The 17,253-nt window shown below is 36.5% G+C and overlaps 1 protein-coding gene across 1 annotated transcript in view; it reads left to right on the plus strand.

Moving 5' to 3' along the window:
• The first annotated feature begins 1,018 nt into the window (after nucleotides 1-1,018).
• The window catches only part of CPLX1 (complexin 1), a 213,794-nt gene continuing 197,559 nt past the window's right edge, over nucleotides 1,019-17,253 (plus strand). Inside the window, exon 1 of the mRNA XM_070736215.1 lies at nucleotides 1,019-1,095. Within this exon, the coding sequence (XP_070592316.1) occupies nucleotides 1,065-1,095 (31 nt within the window). The 5' untranslated portion in view covers nucleotides 1,019-1,064. The remainder of the gene's footprint in view (nucleotides 1,096-17,253) is intronic.

The raw sequence follows: 17,253 nt of genomic DNA on the forward strand, positions 1-17,253 counted from the left end.
CTGTAATCAAATCCATTGTGCTAATCCCAAGGAAACTTTAGAACAATATGTATGTATGTATGTATGTATGTATGTACGTATGTACGTACGTACACATTTGTTTTTTTGAGATAGGAGTAGTCTAGCTTTTAGTTCTTGCATTTGTAATAACAATGTCACTTTCAAATAATGGGATATTTTAACATGTATTTGATGTTTAACTTAATTTGACTAGCGTGATTGTCCTAGTGAGTGATGCAGATTAGGCTGGCCATTAGAAGCTACCAGCAGAGAAGGCTGCTGCTGAGTATTCCAAGAGCATAAGTATTTCAACCTTCAAATGCCCCCCAGCACTGCCTCTGTTTTGAAAAACGATCACTTCTCCAATTCTGGCCATTTTTTTTTCAAGTAGCCCCTAAGAATTACTGAAGTTTAACAGTGTCATATAGGAAAGGACTAAATCCTATGATTTTTGCATTGAACTTTGGTGCTTCTTATAATGGCGCAATCTAAAAAATGGGGGGGAGGACTCTGGATAGTCCCATTAAATAGTCATTTTAGAAAACAGATTAAGAAAGACAGAGAAAATGGCTATGTTCATCTGTCATTTCTTTGAAAATTAAATTCTACCTGGATTTAAAAAAAAAAAACCATCAGAGCAAACAGTAATCTGATTCAGGCTCAATTCAGATTTGAACCCAAATTCAGATTTTACCCCCTATAAATTCAGGCTGTCCCATGATAACCTAGCAGCTACCTTTTATCAGCTTTCCTAAAGTGTATTCCACAGATTTATGTTATACTTTCTAGCTATCCAAAGCATGAGAAAGTAACTTCAATGAGAGACATGCTTTGTGCATTTTCGGTATGCATGTACACCAAACGTTTTCAACCTAGCGCATTTCTTAAAAGACAAGTAGATCCACCGCAGAAGGAACTAAGAGAAGAGAGCTATAGCCCACCCTAATGCTTTTTTCCCCTCTCTTGCTTTGTGAATTCAGCTGCAGGCTGAACCTCAGGAATCTGTCTCCACCTGACTTGCATGTGAGAACTGCTCTGGTGGGAAGGAATCTAAAGCCATCATCATGGAATTTGTAATGAAACAAGCTTTAGGAGGTAAGAACTAAATTGTGCTATTGAGTAATTGCTTAATGGGTAGAAGGGATTGTAAAGTGTCACCATGGAATGTTTGACAAAAGCCCAGTTGATGTGGTGGGTGCTGTTGCGCATGACCTGAATTCATGACTTTTCCTCTGCAGTGAAGTTTTCCTTGCGAACAATGCAGATTTCCTATTGACACCTTTGGTGAAAAGAACCTTGGTATGCATAACTGAGCTACTAAATTAAAAATACAAATAATTTACATTCCCCCCTTTACATTCCTCTCCCCCAATACATTGTGTAGACGTTAAACATCCCACAGATCATTTGTTTTAGATGAAGCATTATTACATTATTGAATTTTCAATCCAGTAGGGGGCAGGAGTGAGAACTGTCTCAAGTCTATGAGGGTTTCTGCATGATCTGCCCTGAATGCAGAAATATATGTTTCTTCTACTATGGGTTCACCAGTGATTCCTCCTAATGAATCAAAATAACTGTAATTTATTATAGCAGAGGAAAAATTTGCAGGATAAGACTGAACATGTTAATGTGCCATTGCTTTCATTCAAGGGATGGGACATCAACGTACCTAATTTTACAAAGAATTAAAAGTCTCTGTCTTTGACACACATTTTTAGCTCATTCAACCAGCACAAAATTTCTCCAGGTTCTTAAGGAAAATTCATATCAATCAAACTACTTTCAAGTTATTTGCTAATTGCAATATAATATATCACCAGGAATTTTGATAACAGGTATCTAGGGAAATGGAACCTTGCAATAAGAAATCCAGTGCAGCTTGTTCATGAGTGTAGTTTTTGTGAACTGCTTTGGTCCTTATCTACGGTAATCTTTCAACCTACTACATCTGTGACCATGGGGGTAAAAAGGAATGTTTCCAGGAACTGAATAAGAAAGTGCTGGATGACATTGCTATTCTGAATGTCTTTATGGTGGACTCATGCTCCTTCACCTCATCCAATACATTATAGAGCAGATCTTAAAATGCTCCTCCATTGATCGGCATTTCCAAATCCTATTAAGCCTTGAGTTGAAAGATGCAGACCGTTATTCAGATAAGTTTGCAAGTCATGTTGGCTTTGATTTTTGTTCCATCTCAAGATTTATCCTGTTAGTGGTAGGATTGTTGTTTATGTTATGCTATGTGGATGCAATTTGCAATATAAACACATTAAGAAGCTATTTACTTCATCAGCCTCATTTCTATTCCATTTAATTCTGCCTTACGTATCAGAAAAATGAGCATTTCTCCCACTTATTTTTGCAAATGAATTAAATGAAGAGTGAGCTCCTTGAAAGAAAGAAAAAAAACAATATTATTTTCCATTTTGTTTGACTGCGGTTCTATCTTTGGTTAGGTGCAGAAATCTCATTTTGTTTGAATTCCTTCTAAAGGACTTCATTCTTGGAAGTACATAACGTGATTCAGCTCTTTTATGGTTAGAGCTGCATCCATAGGAAAGGACTAACAAAGGACCCAGGAGGCTCTTTTCCCTGCATGGCTCCCCTTCAGCATAAATACTTCATTGAATTTGGTCATTGCAGAGATAAACAGGCATACCAGAAATTGGTTTCCTGTTTGGTGGCTTGGCATGAGAATTAGCAAGGCGGTGAAGAAGTGGATTCCATTAAACCCTATTCTTTTTTCTGTAAAATGCCCATAATGCCCATAAATTCTTTTCATTCGGTTGATGTGTGAATATAGCAATTGCATCACTGAACATGGCAATAATTCATATTTTATGCTGACGTTATTTTCACTGCACTGCTGAAATTTTAAGCGCGTCTGTTGAGAAGACTGCTTAGATTAAAAAAAAAATGGAACGAACCTCCAAATACAAAAATATTTCTGATGTGGATTTTCACACTTCTAATTGTAGATCTATTTAGACCAGGAGTCAACAACCCCGTGGTTCTGGGAGGCGCATGTGACTCTTTCATCCCTCTCCAGTGGCTCCCTGTCACCAGTCAGCTCCACGATTGATAGGGCTTTTGGTTAGAACAGGTAGAGGGAAAAGAACACTACAGTAGGAGGAGACTCTATGGTGGGCAACTGGATTTCCAGTCAGATTGAGCAGTGGTCTTCCGGTTAGGACCTTTGTGGCTCTTTGAGTGTTTAAGGTTGCTGACCCATGAATGGAGCTTCCTGCTCCATTGTCCATTTTGACCACATGCAGTAAAAGAGAGTCTACCCCTTCTTAGGTAACTCTTGCTCTGACATGAGGGTTTTATTTCTTGACATTCAAAAATAAATGTTCCTTCCTGGAACGAGAAATCATTAATTATGGTTATGCAATCTGAGATGATAAAGAGGAGTCCAGGTTCTTCCTATGTGCATCAAATGAAACAAACAAAATGTTTAACACTTTGATATTTGTGCAGTTGCTTACCAAGCTCATCTTAACTATATTAAAGTAACCAAAATATTTTTACAATCCCCAAGGCATGTCACAGATTTCGAGCACCCATAATGTTTGGAAATTGAAAGTTGAAAATGTTGACATGCCCTATCAACAACATTTGAAACTTGAAGAACATAAACAGACATTCAATGGGCACACAAGGAAAACTGCATTAGAAATTGTACAACATGTCTAAGTAGGAGTGTCAGCTTAAAAGAATACCGTAGTACTGGAATAGTAGAGATGGAGAACTTATTTCCTCCAAGTATGTCACTTACCTGCAACTCCCAGCATTTCTAATTGTTGAGATTGGCTGGGATTTCTGGGAATTATAATTCAGTCTCGCCTGAAGCAGAATAGATGCCTTGCACAAGGATTTACTTGATAAAGTATTCTGCTTGAAAAGAAGCCTGTTCCAGAAACTGAACTTATTTTGAAAAAAATTCAGTATAATAATAATTATGTCAGAATTTTGTATATCCAATAATATCTGTTGTGGATGGGGCAGAGACTGATAAGGAGGAATGAGGATGACAAAAACAATGCCCATGCTTTTATACATGGATTGTTCTCACATGCAAAAGACGTAGAGTGTTGTTGGGTTTTTTAAAATACGCAGTTTAAAAAGCATAGTATTGTTTTCATTATTGTGACAAAAGCAGCAAATTGCTGAAGATATTCATAGCATGTTCTCCTTAATATGATGTGCTATGATTTTATTATTTGGTACTAAACATTTATAACTATTGGTGCTGAAGATTGCTTTTAAAAGTATTCATTATGTCTTTTTTCATCACATTTTCTTCTCTACACTTTTTTGAAACAATTAGAAGGGGGGGGGTTAGTCTTTTTTGTCTTCTTGTGAATTTTTTCTGAGGCTAACAACCTTGCTTGGATTTCAGTAGGAACATTAGATCATAGGAGAAATGTAATTTTTCTATAGTATACTTGGAGTAACCCAGCAGGGTGTTGCTCTTGGTTTGGTCTGGTTCTTAGAACCTGTAGTGCTGGCAGCAGGAGGCTCCACCCACCAAGAATGCTTCTGCGCATGCGCAGAAGCATCACACGTTTGTGTGAGCATGTGAGCGAACCAGTAATACAGTAAAAGGTTTTAGAACCCACTACTGGAGTAACCCCTATTAATTCAATAAAACATGAAATAAATATGTTCTAATCATGATTGAATCCAATTCATGACCTTATCCCGAAGCCAGGGACATAATTTATGGGTCTATATCTGACAGTCTATACACCAGCATACAATATATATGTGATTTATCTATATCTGGTTGATATTGGTGTTAGATTTCCGATACTATTCCAATTTTTTAAAAGTAAAATATCAATCATCTGCATTTATTTTATGAAATTTTCCTAAAGATTAAAAATTTGATTCTCTCCAAATTGTGCATTTTAAGCAAGGCATTTATCTATCATAGATACTTTTCTAGCACATTAATTCTTGATACATATCTCCTTTTTATAGTGGTGAAATCCAATTTTTTAAAAACTATCAATTCTGTGGACATGGTTTGGTGGGTGAGGTGTGGCTTGATGGGCATGGCTTTTTGCTATATCTTTTTCAATATATTTTTTTTTTGCGTGATAATTTTTTGACTAGAAAGTGACCCCGTTGACCCTGTTGAAAACTCTACTTCAGCTGTCTCTGTGTCACAATTCCATCTTTTGGCAGTACATGCATTATAAATTGATTTTTCAATCCTTAATATAAAGGAATGGGGAAGAATGGGATAGGTTGAGAATAGGGAGGGAGAAACAATAGATATCAAGTTTCTATCATCTTAATTCAAATCAAATTGCCACCTATTTTAAATGTAGAAATATGAACTACTTCAAAGACATGCTGCTTATAGACATGCACAACCAATGGTTAGAAATATACATGTGCCCTAGGTTTAATTTTGTAGTACAAAAAGTCATTGGGAATCAACATGAAAACCGCTCACTGTATCAATTTAAAAACATCTCTTGGGAAACCAGTAATATTTTGACTAGATGCATTATTTATAATTATACATTGTAACATGTTTAGATTTCTTTTCCCCTAGATTGTCCCTTTTCAAAAATACCTATTATATTATATTATATTAAAGTGGAGAAATACAAGTTTTTGTAACAGTTTCCTGTTTTCTAATTTGATGCTTTAACATCTACGCCAAACTGGTTCTCAGAAAATGCTTCAAAATAGGCTTTCTACAAATTTAGCCTGCAAATATTTTGCAATTGGTGAGACAAATCAGCGAATCGATATAAAGGAAAGAGAGGCAATGTTCACCACACAGGCTGGAAATGCTTTGTAAATAAAAGTGCATTTTTCCTCTTTGGATCAGGCTAGAGTTTTAATAACAGGGTTGGCTTCCATTGATTTGTTTGGCAATTTTAAATAAGCTAATTTTAAAGGAGTTGGACTTGGCCACTGCACAAACACATTAATATAAAACAAAGCAAATTAAATCTACCGAGGTCTTTGATGTGCATTTCAGAATGTGATTTTGTCATTACCTAGAAACAATGACAAGCCTGCTTATGAGCTTGACTTTATTCAGAATTGTCAGACAGTTAGAATTCCAGAATTTATTTGCAGCAACATTGACATTGGAGCAATGTCATCCAAGTAGTTGCTATTTAAATTCAGAGCAATGCACGCTGGAAGAGAAGGGGGGAAGAGGAGGAGAAAGGGGAGGGATATCTTTTAGTCAGGAAAGTTTATAAAGTTGACTGAGAAGGAATAATAAAACCTGGAGAAAGTATAGAAGCTCAATTCAAGACAAGAAGTGAGTCATTCGGCTGCTATTACTCTCTTACAGCACAACAATATGATAGGCAATTGAGCACTGTAAGGCCAGAGTTGGGAATAAATTGTGTTGCAATAAGTGGAGCTTATTTGTGAATAAGTATTTATATTGTACTGTAAATTTGATGCTTGAGATTACTGCAATTACAAAGCACATCGGCTACCAAGGGACATTAGGAATACAACTGGCTGAAGAGATAGATAAGTAGCAACTAAAAACATGTCCACGTTCTCTGATGCATGGGACTGTAGATTCAATGGCATGAAATCATTCCTTGGGGTAGTATCAGCTCGGCACAAGAAACTAAAGGGGCAGAAGACAGCAAGAGGAAGAATTGAATGTGGACCATCCTAATTGAACCATAGAACTTATGGTAACCTGAATTTTAAGTCAATCTGGTAGAATATACTTTCTGCATTACTTTTCTCTCTTGGTGCATTTGTATGTGTGTGTGTACATTGTAAAGAAGTAATGTTTTCAGTGTATAAATAAAGAAAAAGTGGCACATGCATTTCTGAATGGACCTAATTTCTAGATGTAGAATTATAGTGTAGCTTTCTCTGAAAGCCATAGGATAGGATAGCAAAGTAGGAGGTAGAGATTTGAGTTGGCCCACTAATGTTTCCTCTTATTTGTATCCATTTCATGTATTCATGATTATGTTTTATAGCTGTTATCTAAAGCATGCCTGATGAAATAAATAATTGATAAATATTAAATGAATGAATGAATGAATGAATGAATGAATGAATGAATGAATAAATAAATAAATAAATAAATAAATAAATAAATAAGAAAGTTTGTCGAGATATCTGTCTTCACCCATAAGACAAATTTGCTGATAAGACATTCTTTACATCAGCCAATTTTTTTAAAAACTATAAAGCATAAGGCCTTTTCAGGGGTTTATATTTATATTTATGAAGCATTTATGGAGCAAACCTTTTTTATTTCACTTCCATTTGATAAGCTGAAGTTTTAATATTTCACTTAGATTTTAATGGCTGGACTTAATCCACTTTGCACTTCTTCTGTCTTTCATTACCTATTTTGTGATACTGATTTTAAATGGTTCATGCAGTTTATTGTAAGTCAGATGAAAACAGGTTTGTATAAATAGAGATAACGTGGTCATGTTGCTTTTTGGACCTCTTTTTTTTAAGCACTTAACTTTCAATATTTTGACCCACCACCTTCATGAATGTTTGAGCTTATTCATTGTGAGCAAATACAATACTTGAAATCCCTGCTAGATGGCAGGATAAACCATTTTGGAAGCTTGGAGTATCTGAACTTCTAATCAAATCAGCCAGAGAAATAGATGCTGCTTTTTTGAAAAGGTTTCTTCTTAAAACACTTGTTACTAAGATTCTTCATTCAGAGCAGACACACCAAGTATAAATTGAATAGAAAGGTCAAAATTATTGTAATCTGATGAGCCTTTTGTTCTATAATTCATTCCTTTGAGTAGGTCATCTTTCTTACTGTATGGGTGTGTGTGTGTGTTACTTTTAGGGCCTATAGATATGATTGCATAGGTGTTGAGTAACTCCTTTACAAGACTTCTTTAAAATTTACCTTTTCTTTACTTTTTATTCCCCACTCTCACCCCTTTATTTAACATTTTATTGTATTGTAGAAAGGACTCAAAAAAATCACATATAATTCTTTTTTAAAAAAATAATCAATAAAAGGTTGTATAGATACCATTATTGTTAATTAATGGAGTCACTGGAATTAAAAATGAAGAAATGAAAACGTCATATAAATTGACTGTTCATTGTGAGACAAAGCCAGATGCTTCAAGAAGCAATTTCATCCTTACCTAATTCTTTCTTACTTTATTTAAATAGCTTTCTTTCTTTATTGTGCACCTGCATACCGTATTTTTTTTTTAAACCAATTCATTATTGTTTTAATTTAAAAGCAATGGGCTGCCTTTGAACACAAATCTGGCTGGAGAGAAAGGAAATGCAAATAAAGCAGAAATACCTGCTTGTTGAAGTTGATTAGTTTTGAAATTTTCTAGTTCATTTGCATTTCCTTACTCTCCAGCCAGATTTGTGTTTAAAGCTAGCTCTCTGCTTTTAAATTGAAACAATAAAGAAAAAAATAAGGTCATACAATGAAAGAAATACAATTAAATGAAGTAAGAAAGATATAGCCAAAGCTATCTCTATTTTGGTTATTTTCTTAAACAGATATGCTAAAGTAATGTATTATTATTATTATTATTATTATTATTATTATTATTATTATTATTATTATTATTGGTTTTGTATGCCACCCCTCTCCGTAGACTCGGGGCAGCTAACAACAGTATGTAATATTTGAATTCAGAATTGAAATGATTGCAGTGAGATGTGTATTAAATAGGTATGAACATGGTTCACATGTCTTTTTAGAGCTTCTTTAGCTGCTCCAGTTCCTCTTTCAATCCAGACTATTACTTGCCTCCTTGAATAACTTGCCACATCACCTTGCCGCTCTGATAGAAATTTTGGCAACTTTGTGTGGTTAATAAGATAGAGCTGGTATGATGTATGCCTCATCAGCCTTGCCAGCTAGAATGGCTACTCTAATCATTTTATTTACTTTAAGAGCTATGTTGGCACAGTGGTTAGAATGCAGTATTGCAGGCTAATTCTGCTGACTGCCAGCATTTCAATTCTGACCAGCTCAAGGTTGACTTTGCCTTCTATTCTTCCAAGGTGGGTAAAATGAGGACCCAGATTATTGGGGGTGGCAATAAATAATAATAATAATAATAATAATAATAATAATAATAATAATAATAATAACAACAACAACAACAACAACAACAGAGTTGGAAGGAACCTTGGAGATCTTCTAGTCTAACCCTCTGCTTAGGTAGGAAATCCTTCACCACTTCAGACAAATGGTTATCCAACATCATCTTAAAAACTTCCAGTGTTGGAGCATTCACAACTTCTGGAGGCAAGTTGGTCTACTGATTAATTGTTCTAACTGTCAGGAAATTTCTCCTTAGTTCTAAGTTGCTCCATTCCTTGATAATTTCCACCCATTGCTTCTTGTTCCACTCTCAGGTACTTTGGAGAATAGTTCGACTCCCTCTTCTTTGTAGCAACCTCTGAGATATTGGAACTCTGCTGTCATGTCTCCCCTAGTCCTTCTTTTCATTAAACTAGATTTTCATTAAACTAAAATATATTGACTGTAAATCGCTTAGAGGGGGCTGTATACGTAGTACTATGAAGCAGTTTATATGTGCTACTGCTATTTAATTTTCTGAATGTCAGCCTTTGTGGGGCCGGTTCCTAGCTCATTTAAACTCATTTAAAAGACATTCATAAACTCATGTGTTTGGAAGGAGAATCTAATAAGAAGTTCTTAAAAGTCGACCCCAAGTCACCTTCTAGGGGAGATGGGAGGCATAAAATTTAATAAATAAAACAGCCCTATGACTACAGAAATTTGCGTGGCTGCGAGGAGGGAAAGAATGGATTGGACTGGGAATAGAATTATGTATCCTCTTAGTGTCAGGCAGAAAGATCAGATCCAATTACACAGGAACATTCTCAATTAATAGTTATCACTTGGTAAGAATTGGTTAAAGGGTAAAAAAAAAAATCAAGAGGGATTGGAGATAGCTTGCTTGCAGCTATGTAGGGATTCTAGGCTGATGCCTCTTTTAACTCTGCCCCCAGATTCTACCACTCCTTCCCTTACACTTAGTGAACGTGGCTGTCTCTTTGAAGAGGAGAATTTGATAGAGACTTATACACACATGTTCGTATTTTGTAGATTCAATTTGTAGAGCAAAATGTCTTTTCTCTCTAGAGCTCAATTGTGGGTGTGTGCGCGTGCACACACACACACTCACATACAAAATTATCACCCATATGATCCCATCTGCAAAATTATACTGCTTCAGCGGAAAAAGGCTTACTTTGCAGAAAAGAAAGTCTTGACCGAAGTAATTGCAAGAGATGGACTATGATGTTCTAATCTACACCCGCTGATAAATTGAATGTAAGCAAATTACTGGTCTCAGGTGGTCTCTATTCAATTTCATCAGTGAATTTTATTTTTCTTTCTTTGAGAAGAAATGTATATCCCCTCCATAGGACTAGACTGGGAAAACAGAAAATATAATTGTCTAACAATAGTCAGTATTATAACTGACTTAAAGAGATACAGAAAATTAGAGCTCCATTTATGTATAGATGAATTGAAGGAAACATTGTTAAAGCTAAAATTATCGAGCATGTTTGATAAATTTTCCTGAAAAGAAAAGACTGTGGTCTCCTATCACACTAAGCTGTAGAAATTTTTGAGGAATGTCAATGAATGTATGGATCAAATCTGCCTTATTTTCTAAAGTTTGTAAATTTATTTTCTAAGCTTTCTAAATGGACACATTGACAAAAAACAAACAAACAGTGGGAGCCCTGAAGGACTTATAAGGGACTAAGCACTTTTAATATGTGTATTCCAAAATCAGCGTTTGAAAAGGACAGGAAACTTTTAATATGGAAATGCATTTCTGCTTTTCCATATTTTAAAAAATTCAAAGTTATGCATGTACAACAAGAAGAAAAATATACTTGTTACAGTAATTTGTAGAGATTGTCTTTCCCATATTTCTAATCAAAATCCAACTCAGTATATGGGGGGGTTTTTCTTCTGCTGTTTGCATTTTATCCTAAAATGAGAATTTTTATATACATTCAATAATGAGTTTCAATAGTTAGCCATATGATCCTGCACTGCCCCTGTATGGAAAAATTGGAGAACCTGCAAAACAGAAACTGGAAGAAGGATATTTTACGGTCTGTATTTTCAGGGTGACCTTAGTATGAAAAAATAGTATGAGCTAGTATGATTACTCTTTAGCAACATATCTTCATGGCACATAAAGGGAATAATTATTCTTAAATCAACAGAGAGATATTTGCCCTGGCTAATTGTGTTGTGGTATTTTTTTTGAAAAATGCATGTGTGCCTACCTTTCTGCTCTTTGACTGTAACTGCAACTAAACTAGACATTTAATTCAGCAAATCGAAAATTGATTTTCTTTTAAGTGAAGCAGTCTGGCATTGGAATCCAGAAAGCTAAGCAGGAAATCTGAATGAGATCAGATTACTTTAAAATGCTGAAAAAAGAAGGGGTAAATAAACAAAGAAACATGTAAACATTTCCCGCAAGGAATTCCAACAGAGACAAGCTTGGGCAAGAGCGGAGCTGATCATTCCCATCAAGCTTGTTGACAATATAAATTTTGAGAAATTCATTGTTGCTGCTGCAGGACAAATACAATTAATATATTAACTTTGGATAATGTAACTCTAGATTATCAGGATGCTGAGATCACCCTGCAATATATTGATAAGCTCAGTTTATCTGCATCTATGCAAAACTGACAGAATGTCACACCCTCCGGTTGATGAAATAGAATTCTTGCTGTTTATGACTATTCCAATTCTTTGACCACCAACTCTAGTCTGCTCAATCATGGATCAGTCTTTTCCCTTAGACTATGCACGATTGACCTCTCCAGGTTCCTAAGAGGTCAGTAAGGGCCATGCATAAGTGCACCAGTGTGCCTTCCGTCCCCTGTCCAATTGTCTCTCCTTATCTCATTTATCTTTTCTTCCTTTCATATATGTTCTCCTATATTTTTATATCTTTTATTCTATCCTTTTCTTTATCTATATTACTACATATCTATTCTCTTCAGTGTATTATGTATTGGACAAAATAAAAAAAGAAAAGAAATAAACTCTGAGTATTTTTGACAGACATTTTTCTGTCCTTTAGGTCAGAAATTTCCCTGATCAAATCCAAATTAATATTTTTAACAGTTTACCATGCACTGAAGAGCTATAACTTCCCATCACTATCAGCTTTTCACCTTGAACAGGTATCAATCTCAGAACTATGATTTTGCTTTTCTTTGTCTTCAATGGCAAGATTATTTGAACCCTCCCACCAATATTGCCTTTAGCTCAGTTGTGAAATCCATTTTTATTTTTTACTACCAGTTCGGTGGGCATGTCTTGGTGGGCATGGTGTGGCTTGATGGGCATGATAAAAGAAGGATAAAATCTCCATTCCCATTCCAGGGGGAAGATACTGCAAAATCCCCATTCCAGGGGGAACCAGAGGTGGTATTTTCCGGTTCTCTGGGCTACTCAAAATTTTCACCACTGGTTCTCCAGAACCTGCTGGATTTCATCCATGCTTTAGCTATTATGATTTCCATGTTCACTGCAAGCCTCTTTTTTAATTCCTCGTTCTTCCAGTTTTCTTACACATCTGTTAACAGCAAACCACAAGCAACATGCAGCTAGACCCCTCCATCCCACTTATCCTGGTCTCTGCACAAATAAACAAGAAATAAAAATAGAAGTGTGGCTTCCAAGTCATGGGAAGTCTTAATTCTACCTTTTTTAAAAAAATGTTTTTATTAAGTTATATACATTAAAAATGGTACAAAAGAGAATACACATAAAAAAGACAAAAAATAAAAAACCTTAACAAAACAAAAACAAACATCCATAAATGGTATCACACTAATATTATTACACTATACCCTTAATTCTACCTTTATCTTCACTCTGGCAACCACACTTCAAGAATTCAAAGTGTTGGTTATGACCTTTAAAGCCCTACATGACATTGGACCAGAGTACCTCCAGAACCGCCTGCTACCGCACGAATCCCAGTGACCGATAAGGTCCCACAGAGTTGGCCTTCTCCGGGTCCCATCAACTAAACAATGTTGTCTGGCGGGCCCCAGGGGAAGAGCCTTCTCTGTGGCAGCCCCGGCCCTCTAAAATCAACTCCCCCCGGAGATTAGAACTGCTCCCACCCTCCTTGTCTTCCGTAAACTACTCAAGACCCACCTATACCGCCAGGCATGGGGGATTTGAGACATCTTTCCCCCAGGCTCCTTATAATTTATGTTTGGTACGTATGTGTTGTCTGGTTTTAATATGATAGGGATTTAGTTATTTCTTTTAATATTAGATTTGTGCCACTATAATATTGTTTTTATCATTGTTGTGAGCCGCCCCGAGTCTTCGGAGAGGGGCGGCATACAAATATAATTAATAATAATAATAATAATAATAATAATAATAATAATAATTATTATTATTATTATTATTATTATTATTATTATTATTATTATTATTATTATTGCTGAGAAATTGTTTGTAAATGAGAGAGGGGCAAAAAAAAAAGGACGTTTTTCATGGATGGTCCCTCAAGCCATGTAAAAGTTGTAAAAGATTCAAGAGATTATATATTGAAAGCAAAGAACTAGGTGTGGTGTCATCATGAATTGATTCTGGTGATACTTCAAGAAGTATTATCTAGTTTGTCAACTCCTGGATGTTTAGTATATGATATTTCAATGAATCTATTGTTGCCCATTCACTCTGGGAAGATCTCAGTTGATCAATGTGTTGATGCTATATCACACTAAATGTGGTTCAATATGGGTCTCATGATCCCAAATTTAGTAAAGGGAATGGCATTGGCTCTGGCTTCATACTTAGTTTTAAAAAGCTGCTCATGTAATATGCAAGAGAATAGAGTATAAGCTGATACAGCAGTATCTCAGACATATTTCTTTAAGTCCTCAGGAGGCAGTCGGCTTTTAAAGGAACACAGCAGGATTGAATTCCTGGTGATAATTGGAGAGAAAAGTGATGGCTTGGAGAAGCCTATTTCAATAAAATCTTTCAAGTTCTTTGAAAGAAATGGCAATTTGTTACCTGAGTCTGGTCAGACAACCAAGGAGTTGCAAATAATTGGTGTAGCGCTGTTGTTGAAGACATTTGTGAGGATGCTAAAACTACTTACGCCTATTTTAAATAAGACTGTTAGGAAGTTCCTTCCCTGAAATGGTCTTTCAACATCAATACAGAATCTTAGAAATGGCGACCTAAGTACTCTCAGGTTTTATGTCATGTATGATGTTTGAGTCAGTTTCTGCCTAGCATGTGCAAAATGTTTATATATCAGGGTGGCGCAGCAGGTAGAGTGCAGTACTGCAGGCCACTGAAGCTGACTTGTAGATCTGAAGGTCAGCGGTTCAAATCTCATCACCGGCTCAAGGTTGACTCAGCCTTCCATCCTTCCGAGGTGGGTAAAATGAGGACCCGGATTGTGGGGGCAATAGCCTAGTTCTGTTAAAAAAGTGCTATTGGTAATAAGTATGAGTATAAGAAGAAGGGCGGCATAAAAATCAAATAAATGAATGAATGAATACATACATACATACATACATACATACATACATACATACATACATACATACCACATTCACTTGGAAGGATCATCTGTCTCCCCTCTGAAATAACAGTATGGCCCTACTTCTGAAGAGACAGCCTTCATGCAGACCTCTATATCTGTGGGTTTAGAACAGCTTATTTATTTTATCTATTATTTTATTTATTTATTAATTTTGTCCAATACACAATAATACACAAGGAAGGTAATAGAGGACACCTTCGAGGAAATAGAATTAAAGAAAGAATAGAAGAGAGAATATTTGGATAAAATAACCAATGAGAGAATAGAAGAAAGATATAGGGATAGAAGAGGAGATATAGAAATCTGGAGAGGTCAACCGTGGACAGTCTAAGGGTAAAATGCTGGGGGTTAGGGGATGATACTACGGAGTCTGGTAATGAGTTCCATGCTTTGACAACTCTATTACTAAAGTCGTATTTTTTACAGTCAAGTTTGGAGCGGTTAATATTGAGCTTTAATCTGTTATGTGCTCTTGTGTTGTTGCGGTTGAAGCTGAAGTAGTCGTTGACAGGCAGGACATTGCAGCATATAATCTTGTGGGCAATACTTAGATCATGTTTAAGGCGTCTTAGTTCTAAGCTTTCTAGGCCCAGGATTGTAAATCTAGTTTCGTATGATATTCTGTTACGGGAGGAGGAATGCAGGGCTCTTCTGGTGAAGTATCTCTGGAAATTCTTCTGGTGCGGTAGCTTGTCAGCCAGCCAACTTTTAATGTATTTAATAATATGGGATTCTGAGCAGTTCATTTTATAATTTGATAAACCTGAAGCAAAGGACCTCCAAGAATAAGACGTTCAAAATTAATTGTGGTACAAAACACTTTGTTTGTTGTAGGCAAATCTGAGCATCGGTACTGGTTATTGTTTGTTTTGGCATGTAGGCAAGTGTATAATCATAACCTTTAAACATATAATCATCTCTAGTGCTGCATGTGTTGTGGCCCGCCAGCAGCCATAGAGCTGGTAGCTGATTCCGACAGTGGAGAGGCTGATGCGGTGATGCAGCTGGTACCCGAGTCGGACAGTGAGGAGGCTGGAGATGACTCTGTGTCAGAGGTGGAGATTCAGCCAGGGCCTTCAAAACTTCCAGATACTTTCATCAGTGATGAGGCAGAAGAGGAGTAATCTGAGCCATGAGTGATGATGAGTGTTTAGTCCAAAAGCTGAGTGAAAATCAGGATATCTGCACCATGACCTATAAAGCCCTTCACGGCACCGGACCAGATTATCTCAGGGACTGCCTTCTGCTGCACGAATCCCAGCGACCAGTTAGGTCCCACAGAGTGGGTCTTCTCTGGGTCCCGTCAACTAAACAATGTCGCTTGGCGGGACCCAGGGGAAGAGCCTTCTCTGTGGCGGCCCCGGCCCTCTGGAACCAACTCCCCCCAGAGATTAGAATTGCCCCCACCCTCCTTGCCTTTCGTAAGCTGCTCTGCCGCCTCTGCCGCCAGGCATGGGGGAATTGAGATTTTATTATTTGGATTTGTATGCCGCCCCTCTCCGAAGACTTAGCAAGAGATACTCTTTCCCCCTAGGCCTTTACAATTTTATGCAGGGTATATCTGTATGTATGTTTGGTTTTTATAATAATGGGTTTTTAACTGTTTTTAGTATTGGATTATTATTATATGCTGTTTTATTACTGTTGTTAGCCGCCCCGAGTCTGCGGAGAGGGGCGGCATACAAATCCAATAAATGAATGAATGAATGAATGAATGAATGAATGAATAAATAAATAAATAAATAAATGTACAGCCATTGCGGATAGCACACCACCCATATTCAGCTGATGAGCCGGTTGCTCTGAATTGTAGATCTATTTGAATTGTTAGTTATATTATTTGATTTGTTTTAAAGTCGCTATCTTCTTCCATAGCGTGTAGCAGTGTGAAACCTCATTTGGGTATGCCCTTGCTTGAGTCGTGGTAAATGCCAATTTTGATTTTGACAAAAAAAAGCTTCTGTTGGAGTATTTCCTGAAACCTCCAATTCGAGTTCCTCCAAACTGCAGTGTTGTGAATAACTATAAATTGTGAGATAGCTTGTTGAACCCACTTATGCTATTTAAATCTCTGTACAATGATTAATGGTGCAGGGTAGCTTCAGTAATTTCACAAGTAATCGCCCTTATTATAACAAAAGTCTGGGCCCTGCATGTGAATTCATGTTTATTCAGGGCTATCTTTGAGATAAAAGCTTCCCAGCGAACAAGTCCCAGGACACAGGGTAACAAATCTCCTATACTATTCAATGTGTCAAAATCCAGCTATTTTGTTTTTCCTGAGGATTTGCTTAGGTTTTCAAACAGAGATTGGTTACCTAAATATGTTAATATCGTATTATCTCCCTCCTTGTCTATCAATAATGCTACTTAATAGCGGAAAGAAGTGAAACAACATATGTGGGCTAAAATAACAACTCCTCTATTCTGTCTGTCTGTCCATCCGTCCTGTCTTGTCCATTCCATTCCATTCCATTCCAGTCTAATCTAGTCTAGTCTAATCTAATCATATGTGGACTAAAATAACAATTCCTCTATTCTGTCTGTCTCTGTCTGTCTCTGTCTCTGTCTCTGTCTCTGTCTCTGTCTCTGTTCTGTTCTGTTCTGTTCTGTTCTATTCTAT

Source organism: Erythrolamprus reginae, chromosome 2 (genome assembly GCF_031021105.1).
Source record: "Erythrolamprus reginae isolate rEryReg1 chromosome 2, rEryReg1.hap1, whole genome shotgun sequence".
NCBI classification, from domain to species: Eukaryota; Metazoa; Chordata; class Lepidosauria; order Squamata; family Dipsadidae; genus Erythrolamprus; species Erythrolamprus reginae.